Raw genomic sequence first — 14,920 nt, forward strand, 5'->3', positions numbered from 1 at the left:
AGATTACCAATTGACTTCCAATTTGGAGGTAATGAATGGCCGGCGCACAATCCTGATCTCAGCCCAATTGAGAGCATTTTTGCGTATCTTGGGAAGCAAGTAGGGTCTTCTAACCTTTCCCCAAAGAATCTTACGCAATTGAAAAGTTTTTTACAAGAAGAATGACAAAAGATACCAGCATTTGTGTGTGCAGCCCATTGGAACCCAATACCAAATAGACTATATGCACTTGAGAAGAGTAAAGGAGTGTATATTAAATATTAAAGTATACTTTAAAAACTAATTTGTATATAAGAGCAAACTTCAAACTTTCTTTTGAATTATCATGGTAGTGTGTTATAAATGTAAAAGTGGAAAAAAAACATAGATGACTACATTCATATGAACATTTTCATTTTCTCGGAAATTAAATCTGTATACTTTCCCAACCTACGACACTGTATTCATCATTAGGTTTCCCTCTTCCTTTTTGTAATGTATTTTTAATGAAAATTATTTTGATTGACAAAAAAAGGCCAACGTTTATTCATTTTCATTTTTTTCCCGCAGTAAACAAACGCCAAAAGTAAACTATGATATTTACGGTTGGAAAGGTTGGGACGGACAAGTACTTTGAGACTATTTTTTATCGTTTGTTAAAATATTAACCCAAATCCAATTATCTTCATAAAAGGTATTTTGTCTATGGTATCTATGGTACCTACAGCTATTGAGATATATCCAGTCACCCTGGATATGAGTCATCATAACGGCTTCGCGATAATAGTTTAAGTACTTCCTGAATATGATCCAATTATGGATCAGACATATTGCTATTATGTTTCAGATAGGGGTTTCATATTGGAGAATCATTTATATCGACCTCTTTGACAGGTACATGTGTCTGGGTTCGTATATAATATCGGATATTAAAGTATCCCAAATACAACATAAGCAAAAAGAAAATTTGCTTGTGATAAAGTGTTTCAGGATAAAGAAGTTTATTCCTCGATCGCAAGTAATTGAATAGATAACATATCTCTTTATAATTTATGAATACCAATATGTTAGCCAATTTACTGTAAAGTTACTTCGTAAAATAAAGATGTCGGCTTCTTTTATAGTGAGATTATATCAATTGGTGTTTATATGTAGATTATTTTATTTTATTTATTTTGAACTTATATTGGACGGGACTTCTTTAAAGGATTGTTATGCTAATATTTTGCTTTATATTCATCAACACTGTATGTTATCAATGTTAAAGTTTGGTATATGTCCACATATCAAGAATCCTAATATATGTTTTTAATATGTAATTACGGTGGTCTTTAACAGTATACAAATTTGGTTTCACATTAATCCTACTTATTTTGAAGGTCTTTCCTAAATTATACGGATTTTCAAGATAAATATTATGACACCAAAGATTTTCCGCACAATTTATTTCTTACATTATTTTATATGGTCAAAATTGTAGAATTAATATGATACTGCTCATTTAACTACTTTCATATTTGCTACACTTAGCCTCTGTATTATATACAAAATTGACAATAAGGTACTGTACTAACGTATCTAGAAGAGATTGTGAAAGTACTTCATAAGTAAGCTAGATCTGCAAGAAATTTTAGCCAATTTAAAAAGCAAGGCTTTTTAAGATCAAGAAAACTATGTGATGAAGTTCAAAGAGGCAAGCAATTACCCAGCCCTCGCTCATACCGTCGTTCTCAGATACTAAATGTAATCTGCCATGGTCTTCTAACGTAATATTTCAGCCAGAATTTATTTTTTTATTTTTCAATATTCTTATGAATGATGTTATATATATATTAATCCAACCTTTTTTTGAAGGAAGTTGCTTTATTACAGCTTGAATTTCGTTTGTAGAGTAAAATTTTCGGAGTTTTCTTAAACTTCCAGAACGTCCTTAGCCAATTGCGCCATTATGGCATGATTCCCAATAGATTTATCCTTGTTAATAGATTTGCAAGTGTTGCAATAACAAGAGAATGCGATTTGAAAATTCTTCATTCAAGACGAAGGTTGATAATGTTTAGAAAAGAAATATCTCAAACTCCTTATTTCTAGGTATCTTCAAGGTGCCATTTTGGTAAGATATTATGCTATTTGAATAACTTGGTAATTTTTATTTACTATATTTTGTACTGTATAAGGTCAGTCTATCTTTTTTTGCGTCTATTGCAAAAAGCGATTGTAGAATATTTGCACAAAAAAAAGAGTAGAAAGATAGTGAGAAGTTGAAAAGGTATTTTTATTCTAGGCCTATAATAGCAAACAATTAAGAAAAAGTTTAAATTAACATCAAAAAAAGAGGAGGAAGGCACTGTTAAGCCAAAATACTAGCCTAATCCCACCCTTAAACTCGCAAAAGAACTTGTAGAAATCTACTAAAGTCCCCCCTTTTTTTAACATAGTTTCTTTTTTACTATAATCCTTATTAATTGTCAACAGCTATTATATTTCTATCCATAAATCATTTTGAATCAACGCAAATGTTAATAATTATTTTGTGTTTTTAATTTTTAGCAGTAATTTTGTATTACCATTAGTGTAAGAATTGATATTATATATTACCAATTTGTATTCAAAGCACAGCAAAATATGTATTTTTCTAAAAAAAATGGTCTTTAGGCACAGTATCTGTAAAAAGTCAAAGAGAATATATTTGATTTGTTTGTAATTTATTGTGTATTCGATCTAATGCATAATTCGTTGGCGCCTCTGCCACCGGAATATATTCCGCGCACAGATGTTCATTTGGCGTAGTGTAACTATGGTAAGGAATATTATTGGTGAAAGGAGAATAATAATTCTTTTTCTAGAATCACAACAATAAATACAATAATAGGTTGAAAAATAAAAAAGCACTATTCATGTGTGCAACTTTCTCTAATTTTAATCTGTAAAAATTACAACATGCCAAAAAACATAATTTTACGTTCAGCAAAGAGCAACCACTTTACCTCTGACTAATAAGATCGTGTAGGTCCAAGACTTTGTGAATGTTAAGAGTTAATATTTAACGATATAACTAACAGAAAAATGGAGAAATTCAGTACCGAATTTGACAGCTTCATTATTTTTTGAATAATGAAGGTAATGCATATATATCCATGGAATGCTTGACTTGTACTCTTCTCCAGGTTATGCTTCGATATGACAAGCAATAAAAGCATGTTGTTTCATTAAAGGTTTCACACGCCAAACGCTTATTAATGTTATTTAAGCAAGTAACCGAGTACTTGTATTAGGCCAGCAGACTAGCTTCTGTCATACTATATTTCTCAAAAGAAATGCTAGAACAAACTAACTTCAATGACTTTTTGCTTTAATTTTACACCTTATGATTATTCTCCCCCGCTTCCCAGAGCAAAAACAGTAATAAAATTGTGGGAAGCCACATGCCTCTTGAGTGTGTGATAGGATCTAATTTTGTGGAACTGACAAGAATGGTGCTGTGAGGTCAAGTGTTAGTAAGTAATTTAAGCCATGGTTTTGAAGCCTAAGCTTTGGAGTTCAATTGAGCTATTGCTAGGGCAGCAAAAACGGTTATTTAGGGTTGAACCCAGCAACATAGCAGATGAATGTTCTAACATTGATGCCCTTGTATAGCCTAGGCGTTTTCATTGTCGTGTTACCATTATCCCAGCTCCGTCAAAGAGTACACTATGACGCCAAGTACAGTCAGGGCCAGAGGGGAACAAAGCCACATGTGCTTGTCGATCACTGGAACATTGAAACAACAACTGCTGATGGTTCTTCAAAAATCCTGCTTCGCCTATGATTCTCACTAATCTGACCCTTGCTATAACGTACTCCTCTGAGCCTAGGTTTCTAGGTATTGAAAGTACCCTCAAGCATGTCTATATTCCGAATCCTACAAATGGGAACAATTGTTATTGTTGCCTTTTTTGGATAAGCCAAATCAAGCTGCTTTACTATTTTAGAGGAGTCCACTTTTAGTCATCTTATCCAAGATATTAAACTTTCTAGTCATAAGGGTTTGCCAAATTAAATGCAAAAAATTGAATTTGTGAGTTCATAAATAAATCACAGATGGTGGGGGTAGTGTGTTCAAATATAGGCGGGGAAAGTGACTATGTAGTGGACACTATTAAGAACAGCACATGGTTATCAATCATATAACCTATATAATCAACATCGGCTAAACAACTCCCCTTTAACGATCCTCTCTCACTAACCTCGTTGAAATGGCGGATCGGACCGGAATATCGGATTGAAGCGGCCGTGTAAAAGATATAACTGTCCCACAACACTTGTAGAATACAACATATATCAAGGTCTTTAAAGATTCCTTTCGTATGGACTATAAAAGGAGGTGTATATTCAATGGGAAAAAGTAAATGACAGAAAAATGACAGACCACTTTAAATGCTCCCAAAAAGACCTAATAATCTCACAGCACTGTCACAATGAGCGTGAAACAGGTAATAATACAAAAAAAAAATACAAAAAAATACATACACGGATATATGCTGGAGCTTCTTTGTGCGTAATAGATACCATCGGCTGTTCTTACTATTAATGTTTTTTTTTAATGACTGATTCTTACATACACGATTTTGTTTAACATTTGAGACAAGCAAAAGAGGTCTCTATAATTGCTAATTAGCAATATGCGTCCTCTTGAAATCCAGAATGAGATTAGACTATTGATAGTCGGGTACTACATAAACGGTCCCAGCACACAGGCCGATCTCTCGACTGAAATACTTGGTTTCATACAGAAAACCTATAGATCAAAGACAGATCGCCTACATGATTTTCCGACAAAAAGTCAACTGATGTGAATTGCCAAGTTTCACTCATTCAGTACCTAACAAAAAATAAATACACACAAATCTAATCAGCGACATCTTTCCGAGATTATTTTCCTATAAATTGGACGTCTCTGATTTATTTATCTTCTTTATTCATTTCATCACATTTAATTTTTCATCTTCATGTCTTTACTAAACTTACATTTACTCGAGAAAACAATTTTCACTCGCGGTCAGCAGAAGCCTGTATTAAGAGGAGCTGTCGAAGTTACACTTGCATCTACTATCGAATCCCTCACACTATGCTTCCAAGGAAAACTACATACATCTAACACATCAGGTAAGCCACAGATTTATTATAACTATTTTGAGATTTTTTTATTAATTTTGTTTTTACCTATTAGAAAACGACACTCTCGAACATTCTCTCGCCTACCATTCCCTTATCCTTTTCACCAAATCACCAACATATTGCCTCAAGACAGGCAGAACACGTTTTGGATTTGAAATGAATCTCCCAGCTGGTCTTCCAGATTCAATCCAATGTCGCAACCTCAAAATCTCTTACACTGCCACAGCAACTCTCACAACAACCACAGGCCACACCACTCGTACTAGCAAACCAATCGAGGTTATCCGATTACCAGTGGGCGACAGATTGTGGATTGGCGACAATATTACTGGCATTGATTCTGGAAAGCATGTTACTCCTTATTGCGAATATCACATTACAATGGATACCCAACTACTATCCCGTAATAGCACACTTCCACTCTTTCTCCATTTTGCACCTCTGATTCAGGGTCTTCAATTGAAACAAGTATCAGTAAAGCTTCGTCAGCGACGTAGTGTGTGTCACAACCATGATTGGAATACCAGCCAGTCCAGCCACACTCTCCCTTTAGTTTCATCATTTCCAACTAGCCACCAATCAGGGGTGTGGCACGGTATGCTCAACTTTCAGATACCAGATATCGCTACCCTTGTACCGACATCTAACTACGAAGGATACTACGAAAACACCCACATCTTATTCGTTTCATTGGTCGTCAGCTTCCCAGCTTTGACCCACGACAACGGTATCCGGCGAGTTCTGGATACAATTACCTATCAGACTGTAGTTCCTATTCATAGCCCTCGTGCAGCTGAATATGAACAGACAGAACACAAACTACCATTATATGCCAACCATCCTCGGTCGCCCAAAGAAATTGAGGTCTTAACACAACATGGCCTTCCAATTGAATCTTGTCCACCACCTTATGAGGAAAAGGCCTAATAGCTGTATTCTTTTCTTTACTCTTTTAATTCTCTATTATAGGACCGCCTTTACTGTAATTTTCTAATGATAATAATAGCATTTGTTATATATACATTCATATTCATATACATACATTTAAACATTTAAACATCTATACATTTATACATCTATACATTTACATAATAACATCACATCTCATAATCACAAAACCACTCTCATAATAAAAATAAAACACATTCTTTTTTTTTCTGGAAATTTAAAACCATATACACACACACACATATACAAACGTATATATGCATATACATTTGTTTTATTTTATTTTTTCAAAAACAAAAAAGTTCTCTTACCTCTCCACAGTATGGGCATTTTCCAAACAGAACATTGAAACTGCGGGTCGACGCTGGGCTCGATCTTAACCACTAGAAATAAAGAAAAATTCTGTAAGAGGTATAAAACAAAGTTGGCCACTTGCCTCATAAAGACATGTAGGATGAAACCCTTTGTTGCAGAGCTCATTGGAACATATTACATCCGGCGTTTCTTGCACTGACTGGTCCAATTTATAAGCGTAACAAATCCCGCACTCCACCTCATTGTGGTTGCTTTCCTCTTGGGGTTTTGTTAAATCTACAAGCGCATCTTTAAGAATTTGCTTCATATTAACAAACAGCGTCTGAGATGTGTCCCAGGCATGAGATCCTTGCTGCCATGCAATGCGTAGTTCCCCTGAACGCTTCTCGGCACCAAAGAAACGTGCACGAGGTATATCGCGAGGGGCGTCTGGATTAATGTCAATGTGAACGGAGCAGTGGTGAGAAAGCGCAACTCGACGCCATGAGTCACCTGTCCTAGGGTTATCTGGATCTAGGATGCGGCAATGCACGTCCAATTCATCCATACAGTCAAAGAAATCTTTGTAGTTTGATACAAGAGAATAAATGTGATGTATATGGTCAGACAAAGAGGTCGAGAGCAAAGCAGGTGGAGAACATGGCAGGTCTATAGTTAGAGTAGGCGCGGTTAACGGATAATCTGTAGGGATATGAGCTCGTATCTGATGTGTCCGATTCGATTGGTCTCTAACAGCGCAACAATGGCATTTATATCAATTCATTATTGTGTATATCTACACAAAAAAGATATATATATATATATACTTGCCTGTACTCAAATGTAATTTGGTCCATAATATCGCTCATATCTTTTACTACATCAAATCCAAGAATATCTAATTCGTTTAATAATACTACATATCTCTCTGCCGAGAAATTTGTAGTTGTATTCACAGCAGCTTGAGTTTCCTACACAGATATGATGCTGTATGTTAAGACTTCCGGTTAAATTAATCTTAGGTCTGCTTCTTTACACATACAAGAATCTCTTTTAAGTCTGTAAGTAAAAGATTGATATCTTCACATTGGCCAATCTTTTTCTGAATCAAATCCTCTTTGTCTTTGACAAGACTTTGAAGAGTTGGCTCCCCAAAGATTGCTAGATTCTGCTTGTGAAGACGATCTGGCAAATGAATCTCGATGCTGTAATCAACATTCTACAATAGTCTCATTCAATTATTTATATCCCACATTCTTGTTTGGAATTACATGAATTGAAAGGAACCCTCGATAGACTTTGCCCTCACTATCTACAGGTGCAATCAATGGAAATGCCATTAGTGGAAAAAAAAAAGCATCTATTCATCTGTTTTTCCCTTTTTTTTTGTGACTTGAAAAGCAAGCGCGTTGTTTTTTCATCTTGTTAATCTATCCCATGTCTGTCAAACCACGTAGTATGACGGCCGGAGCACGTAATGTGCTTCGGTCTAATGATTCTGCAAGTCTGTGGAATTGTACATTGTCTCCAGGTAAGGCATGATTGGCAAATGGTTCAAAACAATTGTAGTACTGATTAAAAAATTCATTTCAATAGGCTGGACCGAGGAAGAATCTGAATTGCTGAGAAGTGCATTGATGAAATTTGGCATTGGTAACTGGGCCAAAATCATTGAGAGTGGATGTCTCCCAGGAAAGACCAATGCTCAAATGAATCTACAGCTTCAGCGACTTTTGGGACAACAGAGTACTGCAGGTAATTTTAATCGACTGACTAAAAAAACTTATGTATGTATGTGGGTGTGTTTTTTTATTAACCACATCCGATAGAATTTGCTGGTCTCCATATCAATCCAAAGGTTGTAGGAGAAAAAAACTCAAAGATTCAGGGACCTCATATCAAGCGAAAGAATAATTGTATTGTCAACACAGGAGGTAAATGATGAAGTCTTATCGAGGAAAATATATGAGGTGTTGAGACTTAAATTTGGTTTGTTATCTATAGGAAAATTGACAAGAGAAGAGCTGAGGGAGAGACTTTTGAAGAACAAGAAATTGTATGGCAATAACCAAACCAAACCATTTTAAAAAAAGCTGCTAGTGATCATAACAACAACAACAACAACAACAATAGCAAGAAATAATTAACGATTTGAATAGGTACGAGCTCCCAGAATCAGAATGGAGCGATATTGAACTACCAAAGATGGAAGATGTAAGTAATTGATATGCTGTCAAAAGATTATTTTCTTAAAAAATATATGTAGCCTATGCTTCTGTTGGAATCCAAGAAAGCTGAAATGCAGCGCCTCAATGATGAACTTGAGAAGGTTCAACAAAAGATTCAAAAGATGCGTGAGGCTCATCCTGGTCGCATGGAGAAATTAAAGGTAATTTGGTTTATAGATGTATATTTGCGCACACAATTTACACCCAATTATTTGCTTAGTCTGAGGTTTCTCGTTCACCATCTCCTGCTACACCTTCTGCGGACGAAGACGACGAGCTGATGCCGACTATAATCAGTACTGAAGATGATCTTGCTATTGCCCTTGCACTCCAAAACGAAGACGATTCTCCAATTTTAGAAGCCGAGGATGAAGAAGCTGAAGATGAAGAGTTTGTACCCAAGAGACGAAGATTGGGAAAATCAAAAAAGAACTTTATTTAAAAGAATCAGAAGAGTTTGTCTCTTTGAGTCTCTTTTATTCATATTTGTATATATAAAAACAAATAAATGCATAAATACATTATTAGAAGAAAGTTTGCCATTATTTCGTGAATCCCCTCCCTCTTCCTCTCTCTCTATTTCCCCAATAGTAATAGTACATATGACAAAACTATCAATTAGCCCCACAATTGACATAAAACAAAAAGAAAGAAATTATTGATTATAACCCGCCACATCCACAAAAAGTCTACATACTGTGTTTATTTTCTACTATATATATATATTTATAAAAACATATATCTTCTTTTTTTTTGCCTGTGCGTATTAAGTGTAACTACATGAGAGCCATTTCTATAAATGCCTTTCTGATATTTATATATGATCCAATTTACTGCTGAATTTTTTTTGTTACATATGTATCAGCAGGTATTGTACGCATATTACAACAAAGTGCACATTGTGTACATTATGCGCTGGTAAGATTTTTCACTGGGACAATATATTGTGACCAAGACCCCCAAATGCGCTTACATGTGCATGGCTGACCAAGTGTTCCTTAAACTTTATATCTTAAACCTTGTAAAGTTATGCTGTAGAAATATATATAAATATAGGGTTTGTGCGTTACAAACAAAAGAGGTGTCAAGTATATACCTGAGTCTTCTCAAGGCATCTAGAAACCAAAGACCCTTTTTTTTTCTAAAATATAATACAAGAAAAATGATCGGAAAGATGATTTTGTTATACTAGTTTGTGTTAAGCTTGTACAAGATCACTTTTCTCACTCATATTAAGATATATAATTAATATATCAAATAGGAACTGTCCAGCGGTTAATTGTAAGACTCAAATCCTAGGATATACACTAAATAAAAAGTGTGTTGATAAACCCCAGAATTCCCAGGTTGACCAAGTTTAATAATAAACAAGTGATATTTTCTTGACCCACATCCTTGGGTGAATAGTCTGTACATCAGGAGATCTTTAATAGATCTTGCAAAAAAAAGTGGTTCTTTTAGTAACTTTTTGAAGGGTAATTTCCAGTTAATAATACACACACAAAGTTTCCCGTGAGAAAAATAGACAACTTTGAATAGTATATATATATACATTAGTGCCACATTTTTTGAACCATTTATTTTAACCTTAGTTCACATAGAAGACAAACCAAGTAAGAAGAATTTTCTTTTTGCTTTAGAAAATGAAATCTCCCGTTTAGTATACAACTAAAAAAAAACTCCCCAAGAAATAAGCCAAGACTATTGAGTGTGACCATAGTCCAATATAATAAATATCTCCTTTAATAGTAGGATGAAGGAGTGTTAGAAACGACCATTAACAGTGGTCTTTAAAGGAACAGCATCGTTATCATAGTCGTCATCGTCATCTTCTAAGAAGGTCGAATCTGAACCCTGCATAAGCGACTCTTCTGTTACTGGATTTCTGACTTCTGTATATGTGTTATCAAGAGAGGGGACATATCCTGTAAGGTTCTCCCACAGGGTGATCAAGAGAACTGCTGCAAAGAACATGACAAATCCAAGGGAGAGAATTGCATTACTATAGGAGCTGATGTCAACATCAATTACTGCCAAGTATCCAAGTTGTTCTTCTGTGGATCCCATAAAAAGCACACCAGCTAAAATCAAGTTCTACAACAATAACAATTTAAAAAAATTAGAATTGTGATGAATATTTCTTTTTTTTGTGTTGTTGGTTCTTACCAAAGGGGGAAGATATTGCCATGGGGAGACACTGAAATCACCTTCTTTCCACACAAAGCAAATCTCAATAATGCGACTAAGACCTCCGGCCATCAACAGATATCCAAAGTAAGAATGAATAGCACCGCTGTTAGCTACATGTTGTGCGTGGCCTTGGAAGGCTACTGCTGTAAGAATGATGATTACGGAAGGAATAACGGATCTCTTTCCATTGCGGCTCAGAACAATTCCGACCATGCCTGCCATCCACCAAATAATACCCATCGACGTGTGCTGATAGTCTCCATGGTTCCATGCTGAACCCCATCTGAATTCCCTCTGTTAACAATATTTCTTTCTTTCTTTTTGTTGTTTTATAGTAGATTGTCTTTATTTACCTGTGCTCAGTGAATGTATTGACAATACCCCACAGAGTAATGACCCAACTGTCATACCATTCCTGACTCTTATTTCTGCGTAATAACCAAGGTGCGCCCACTCTAAGAGAAAGAAGGAGGAGGATACCATAAGCCATAAACGAGGATCCCATAATAAAATGGGCTAAGCATTGGCCAGTGTGGTCTAGAAATACATATAGTGAGTATTGCTATAGTTTTATGTATATTGTCTAGTCTTTTTTTCATATATCTTTTATCTCTCTCTCCTCTCTGTGTGTGTGTGTTTTACCGGCATAACAAAATCCGAGTACTGCAATAACACCCAATACAATTTGGACATAACCAATCACAGGAATAAACGCGCCAAGTATTTTGTGCGCCTTGACCAGTACCGGCCGAATACGGCCCAAAAGTCCGCGTTCCAAATGACATTTAAGATAAGCACCCACACCGAGCTGAACTACCACAGCAGTGATAACGATGTCTGCAAACCACCGATGAGCAATGTGAGGCTCCTAAAATTTAAAAAGAAAAAAATAAAAAAGAAATTGAGTGTATTGAACCAACATAAGCTTGAAATGGCTTACATAATTACGGCCATTGTGGGCATGTGCCAAGAAATATCCAATTATAAAGAATGTAGTTCCGAGAATCTGAACAGGAACATGCCATTTATTCTTGGCCAGACCTAAAACCATTCCAAGAGGATAGAGGATACCGAATGCTATTATAGTAACCAAGAGAGGGTACACAAGGTGTCAGAAAAAATAACTATTGATGATGATTATGGTGAATAGTTGTATATATTTGCATTTACCTGCAATCATAAATATAATGTGCAATGTCATAATGGTTCCAATGGGTTCACTAGTAGTAGCATATTCTGTAAACAGAGACGGGTCAAGGTCATGGCTGTGACCCATGCCACTGCTGTGCTCATGTTCATCCATCCTACAATATTAAGTCAATGTAGAGTGGGGAGAGTAGAAGAGGGATTAAATGTAACAATTGGAAAATGTGACAGTGTTTGATACAGGGTCTACCAAAAAAAAAAAGGTGGATAAATGAATGAGTGAATGAATGAATGAGATATCCACAACCCGATACTTCTTTTGCCTAGACATTTCATTTGAACTTTTCTAGTAAGAATCGTATATATATGTATATATATATATATATAATTTATACAAGTATATTTATATTGATATTGCTATTGATATTAAATAAGCAATTTTTAGAAGATGCACTCTGGGCATCTAATTTATGCCGCCCAGTAAAGATTTCCTGTTAGAGAAAAAGGGTTACTATTGTTTTAAGGAAGCAAGTATATATGATTTTCCTTCTTCTTTTTGTTAGTCTTCTTCTTCTTCGTCAAAAATAGAACTTTAATTCTAAACTTTGTGAACCAACAGTTTATGTTCCTTCAAGTAAAAATAAAATAAAATAAATAAAATAAGGGGTGTCGGGAACATAATATCTCATGTATTATGCACATTGAATCATTTATTCCTTCAGGACAAGCACGTGGCAAGACAGAGAAGAAGCTGGCTCTCGCTGTGAGGTTATCGATTTGGTGAAGAACTGTACGCTCTATAAACAGCACATATTGTGACACGATCTGGCCTAGACTTGTGACAAATTCACAGCCTTCTCTTTCTCCTACTTCATTCATTGTTGATCATGACCAAGAAAATAATTGCAGTAGATCTTATTGTCCCTGACACTGTGACTTTTTACGGACCTCGTACGTCTAGTCAGGGCACTCACAGCACTCATCCAAAACGACAAAAGGTGCGGGGAAAGTTACGGCTCATTACATCTCGGCCCACCAAGCTGAGTCTAGTAGAAATCAAGTTCAAGGGCCAGGCACATCTCAGCTGGCGGGATCCTCTTAAATCGCAACATGCCTTTCTGGTTTCGAGAATCAATGCTAGCATGACACTTCGGAAAACAAAAAGCATCTTGCTTGAAGATGCAATTTTACCCGCAGGAGTAACTGATCTTGGTGAGGATTAGGAACATGTAGATGGAGTTTTTATTCTTTTTTATTCTTCTTTTTTTTTCTTCTTTTTCATCTTATATCACGAGTATTAGTATTAGTATTAGTATTAGTATTAGTATTAGTATTTAAACAGAGAAAACTACTCCTAACTTTTTTTTTTGCTCTTATTTTTTTTTGTTCTCCTTTCTATCTAGGTTTTGAAGTGGCGGTTCCGGGTTACTTGTGTCCGACTTTCGAGTCCGAGTATTTGCGGATATCTTACCGACTGACTGCAAGAGTGCTTCCGACAGGCAAATTTGAGAAAGAATGGCTGGTCCATCGAGAAATGCAACTGTTGAAAACACTTATGCCAAAAGATGTGTCTGCAGGACATGTCAGAGGTTATGTTGTACCCCATCAAAAAATGATGGGAGAGCGGGCATTGACAGTTGGGTGGGAGTTCAATGTGCCTGGGTGGGTGTGCCTAGAAGGCCAACAAGGGGTTGAGTTTGTTGGTATGATAAAAACGCTTGTTGGCCCAGAATCAGTGGAGATCAGCCGAATTGAAGTAGATGTTGTTCAGGAAGAAATTTACCGTCAAGATTCCAGGTAAAAACAAATAGATAAATCAAAAACAGGAAAATAATTCATGATATAATAATATTATATATAAATAAAATAAAATAAAGTAAAAATTAAATCGATCGTATTTGGTTGTATAAAGTGATTTGGTGAGTAAACGGCATTTGGTAAGATGCGCTCACCCACCTTCAGTATATCTCCATCCACCACTGGATAGCTTGATTTCATTTTCATTTCCTCTTCAACCTCTGGGTAGCCCTGGCCAACAAAACCGAGCTTTAGCCGAAGCGTCACAGCCTGTGTCTACGTGTGGACATGCTACTACTGTTACATGGGGAGATTTTACGTATTCGCTCGATTCTCCTTTTCTTGAGATCAGACATTATGTTCGCCTTGTTCTCTATCTGGCTACAACAGACGGTCGCGTACTGCCACCAGTCTGTATCGGACTCCCGATTGATGTGACACGCGAAATCAGACATCAGCAACTAGACACAGACGCTCTCCCTAGTTACCAGGCCATTACACGCGATGGTGAGCGTCTCCCACTTTATTCGTGTGCTATTCGAGAGGACGAGGCTCTGTGCGGGGCTCCATTCAATCGCAGCCTGCCGCTCTCGGACCCCTTGAACGATCGGGTGTGGGAAAGGGTAATTGCATCAATCGCTGGTCTCCCCGAACAATCTTTTGTACCACCAAACCAGTCTAACAGACGACGAAAGCGAACAGAAGACACGTTGATCGAGGAGAGGTGCATTCATGATTTCTGCCTTGTTTAGCAATGGAGAAAAAAAGGAACAGGGGTTCCCTTTCTAGGAACCAGCCAGAATCTATAAAGAGAAAAGAACTCTGTACAAAGACAACAACAACAACAACAAAAAAAGGGTGTTATTTGTATAGGTTTTTTCTGATTGATTTTAGACTTTTTTTTGTTTTGTTTTATTTTGTAATATACTCTTTTATATATATATGTATGTATACACAAAACTATACCTGCATATATCATTATTTTTCATATCCACAACTTCTCTATTCCTTATCTCTTTACACACGTCCACATACAAGCATACAAGAATACAAGCCTACCAACACAAAGTCACAAAGACATATAGATAAAGATTTCTACATACAGATTTGCAGATGTGTATCTATCATTTTGCCACTACATTCACCAGCTGTAGCTATATTTTATTTTCTCTCCCTTTTTC

General features: G+C 36.1%; 6 protein-coding genes across 6 annotated transcripts; 3 read left to right on the plus strand and 3 right to left on the minus strand.

Annotated features, from left to right (window-relative positions):
* Positions 1-2,700: 2,700 nt before the first annotated feature.
* PHYBLDRAFT_60677 (hypothetical protein) lies at positions 2,701-4,597 on the minus strand (the record flags this gene model as incomplete). Its single annotated transcript, XM_018440683.1, has 5 exons — positions 2,701-2,774; positions 2,967-2,997; positions 3,642-3,837; positions 4,206-4,330; positions 4,577-4,597. 5 exons carry the CDS (start codon positions 4,595-4,597, stop codon positions 2,701-2,703), a joined length of 447 nt encoding a protein of 148 aa, XP_018295585.1.
* Positions 4,598-4,967: 370 nt separating this feature from the next.
* PHYBLDRAFT_164452 (hypothetical protein) lies at positions 4,968-6,063 on the plus strand (the record flags this gene model as incomplete). The annotated part of the gene is made up of 2 exons (XM_018435008.1): positions 4,968-5,124; positions 5,189-6,063. 2 exons carry the CDS (start codon positions 4,968-4,970, stop codon positions 6,061-6,063), a joined length of 1,032 nt encoding a protein of 343 aa, XP_018295586.1.
* Positions 6,064-6,233: 170 nt separating this feature from the next.
* PHYBLDRAFT_141427 (hypothetical protein) lies at positions 6,234-7,718 on the minus strand (the record flags this gene model as incomplete). Its single annotated transcript, XM_018430592.1, has 6 exons — positions 6,234-6,257; positions 6,396-6,467; positions 6,578-7,127; positions 7,216-7,349; positions 7,421-7,597; positions 7,650-7,718. The coding sequence occupies 6 exons, from the start codon at positions 7,716-7,718 to the stop codon at positions 6,234-6,236; spliced, it is 1,026 nt and encodes a 341-aa protein (XP_018295587.1).
* A 103-nt stretch (positions 7,719-7,821) lies between these two features.
* Positions 7,822-9,132, plus strand: PHYBLDRAFT_157782 (Homeodomain-like DNA binding domain-containing transcription factor). Its single transcript, XM_018433678.1, has 7 exons — positions 7,822-7,909; positions 7,975-8,133; positions 8,208-8,312; positions 8,383-8,434; positions 8,538-8,592; positions 8,645-8,767; positions 8,827-9,132. The coding sequence occupies exons 1-7, from the start codon at positions 7,837-7,839 to the stop codon at positions 9,046-9,048; spliced, it is 789 nt and encodes a 262-aa protein (XP_018295588.1). The 5' UTR covers positions 7,822-7,836; the 3' UTR covers positions 9,049-9,132.
* Positions 9,133-10,541: 1,409 nt separating this feature from the next.
* PHYBLDRAFT_2376 (hypothetical protein) lies at positions 10,542-12,072 on the minus strand (the record flags this gene model as incomplete). The annotated part of the gene is made up of 6 exons (XM_018439817.1): positions 10,542-10,700; positions 10,773-11,079; positions 11,150-11,333; positions 11,439-11,664; positions 11,737-11,873; positions 11,967-12,072. Coding segments are annotated over 6 exons (1,119 nt in total), but the record flags the coding sequence as incomplete, so codon positions are not given.
* A 757-nt stretch (positions 12,073-12,829) lies between these two features.
* On the plus strand, positions 12,830-14,695 carry PHYBLDRAFT_179898 (hypothetical protein; the record flags this gene model as incomplete). Its single annotated transcript, XM_018438228.1, has 3 exons — positions 12,830-13,154; positions 13,346-13,739; positions 13,855-14,695. The coding sequence occupies 3 exons, from the start codon at positions 12,830-12,832 to the stop codon at positions 14,489-14,491; spliced, it is 1,356 nt and encodes a 451-aa protein (XP_018295590.1). The 3' UTR covers positions 14,492-14,695.
* Between the last annotated feature and the right edge of the window lie 225 nt (positions 14,696-14,920).

The sequence above is a fragment of the Phycomyces blakesleeanus genome (genome assembly GCF_001638985.1).
Source record: "Phycomyces blakesleeanus NRRL 1555(-) unplaced genomic scaffold PHYBLscaffold_4, whole genome shotgun sequence".
Taxonomy (NCBI): Eukaryota; Fungi; Mucoromycota; class Mucoromycetes; order Mucorales; family Phycomycetaceae; genus Phycomyces; species Phycomyces blakesleeanus.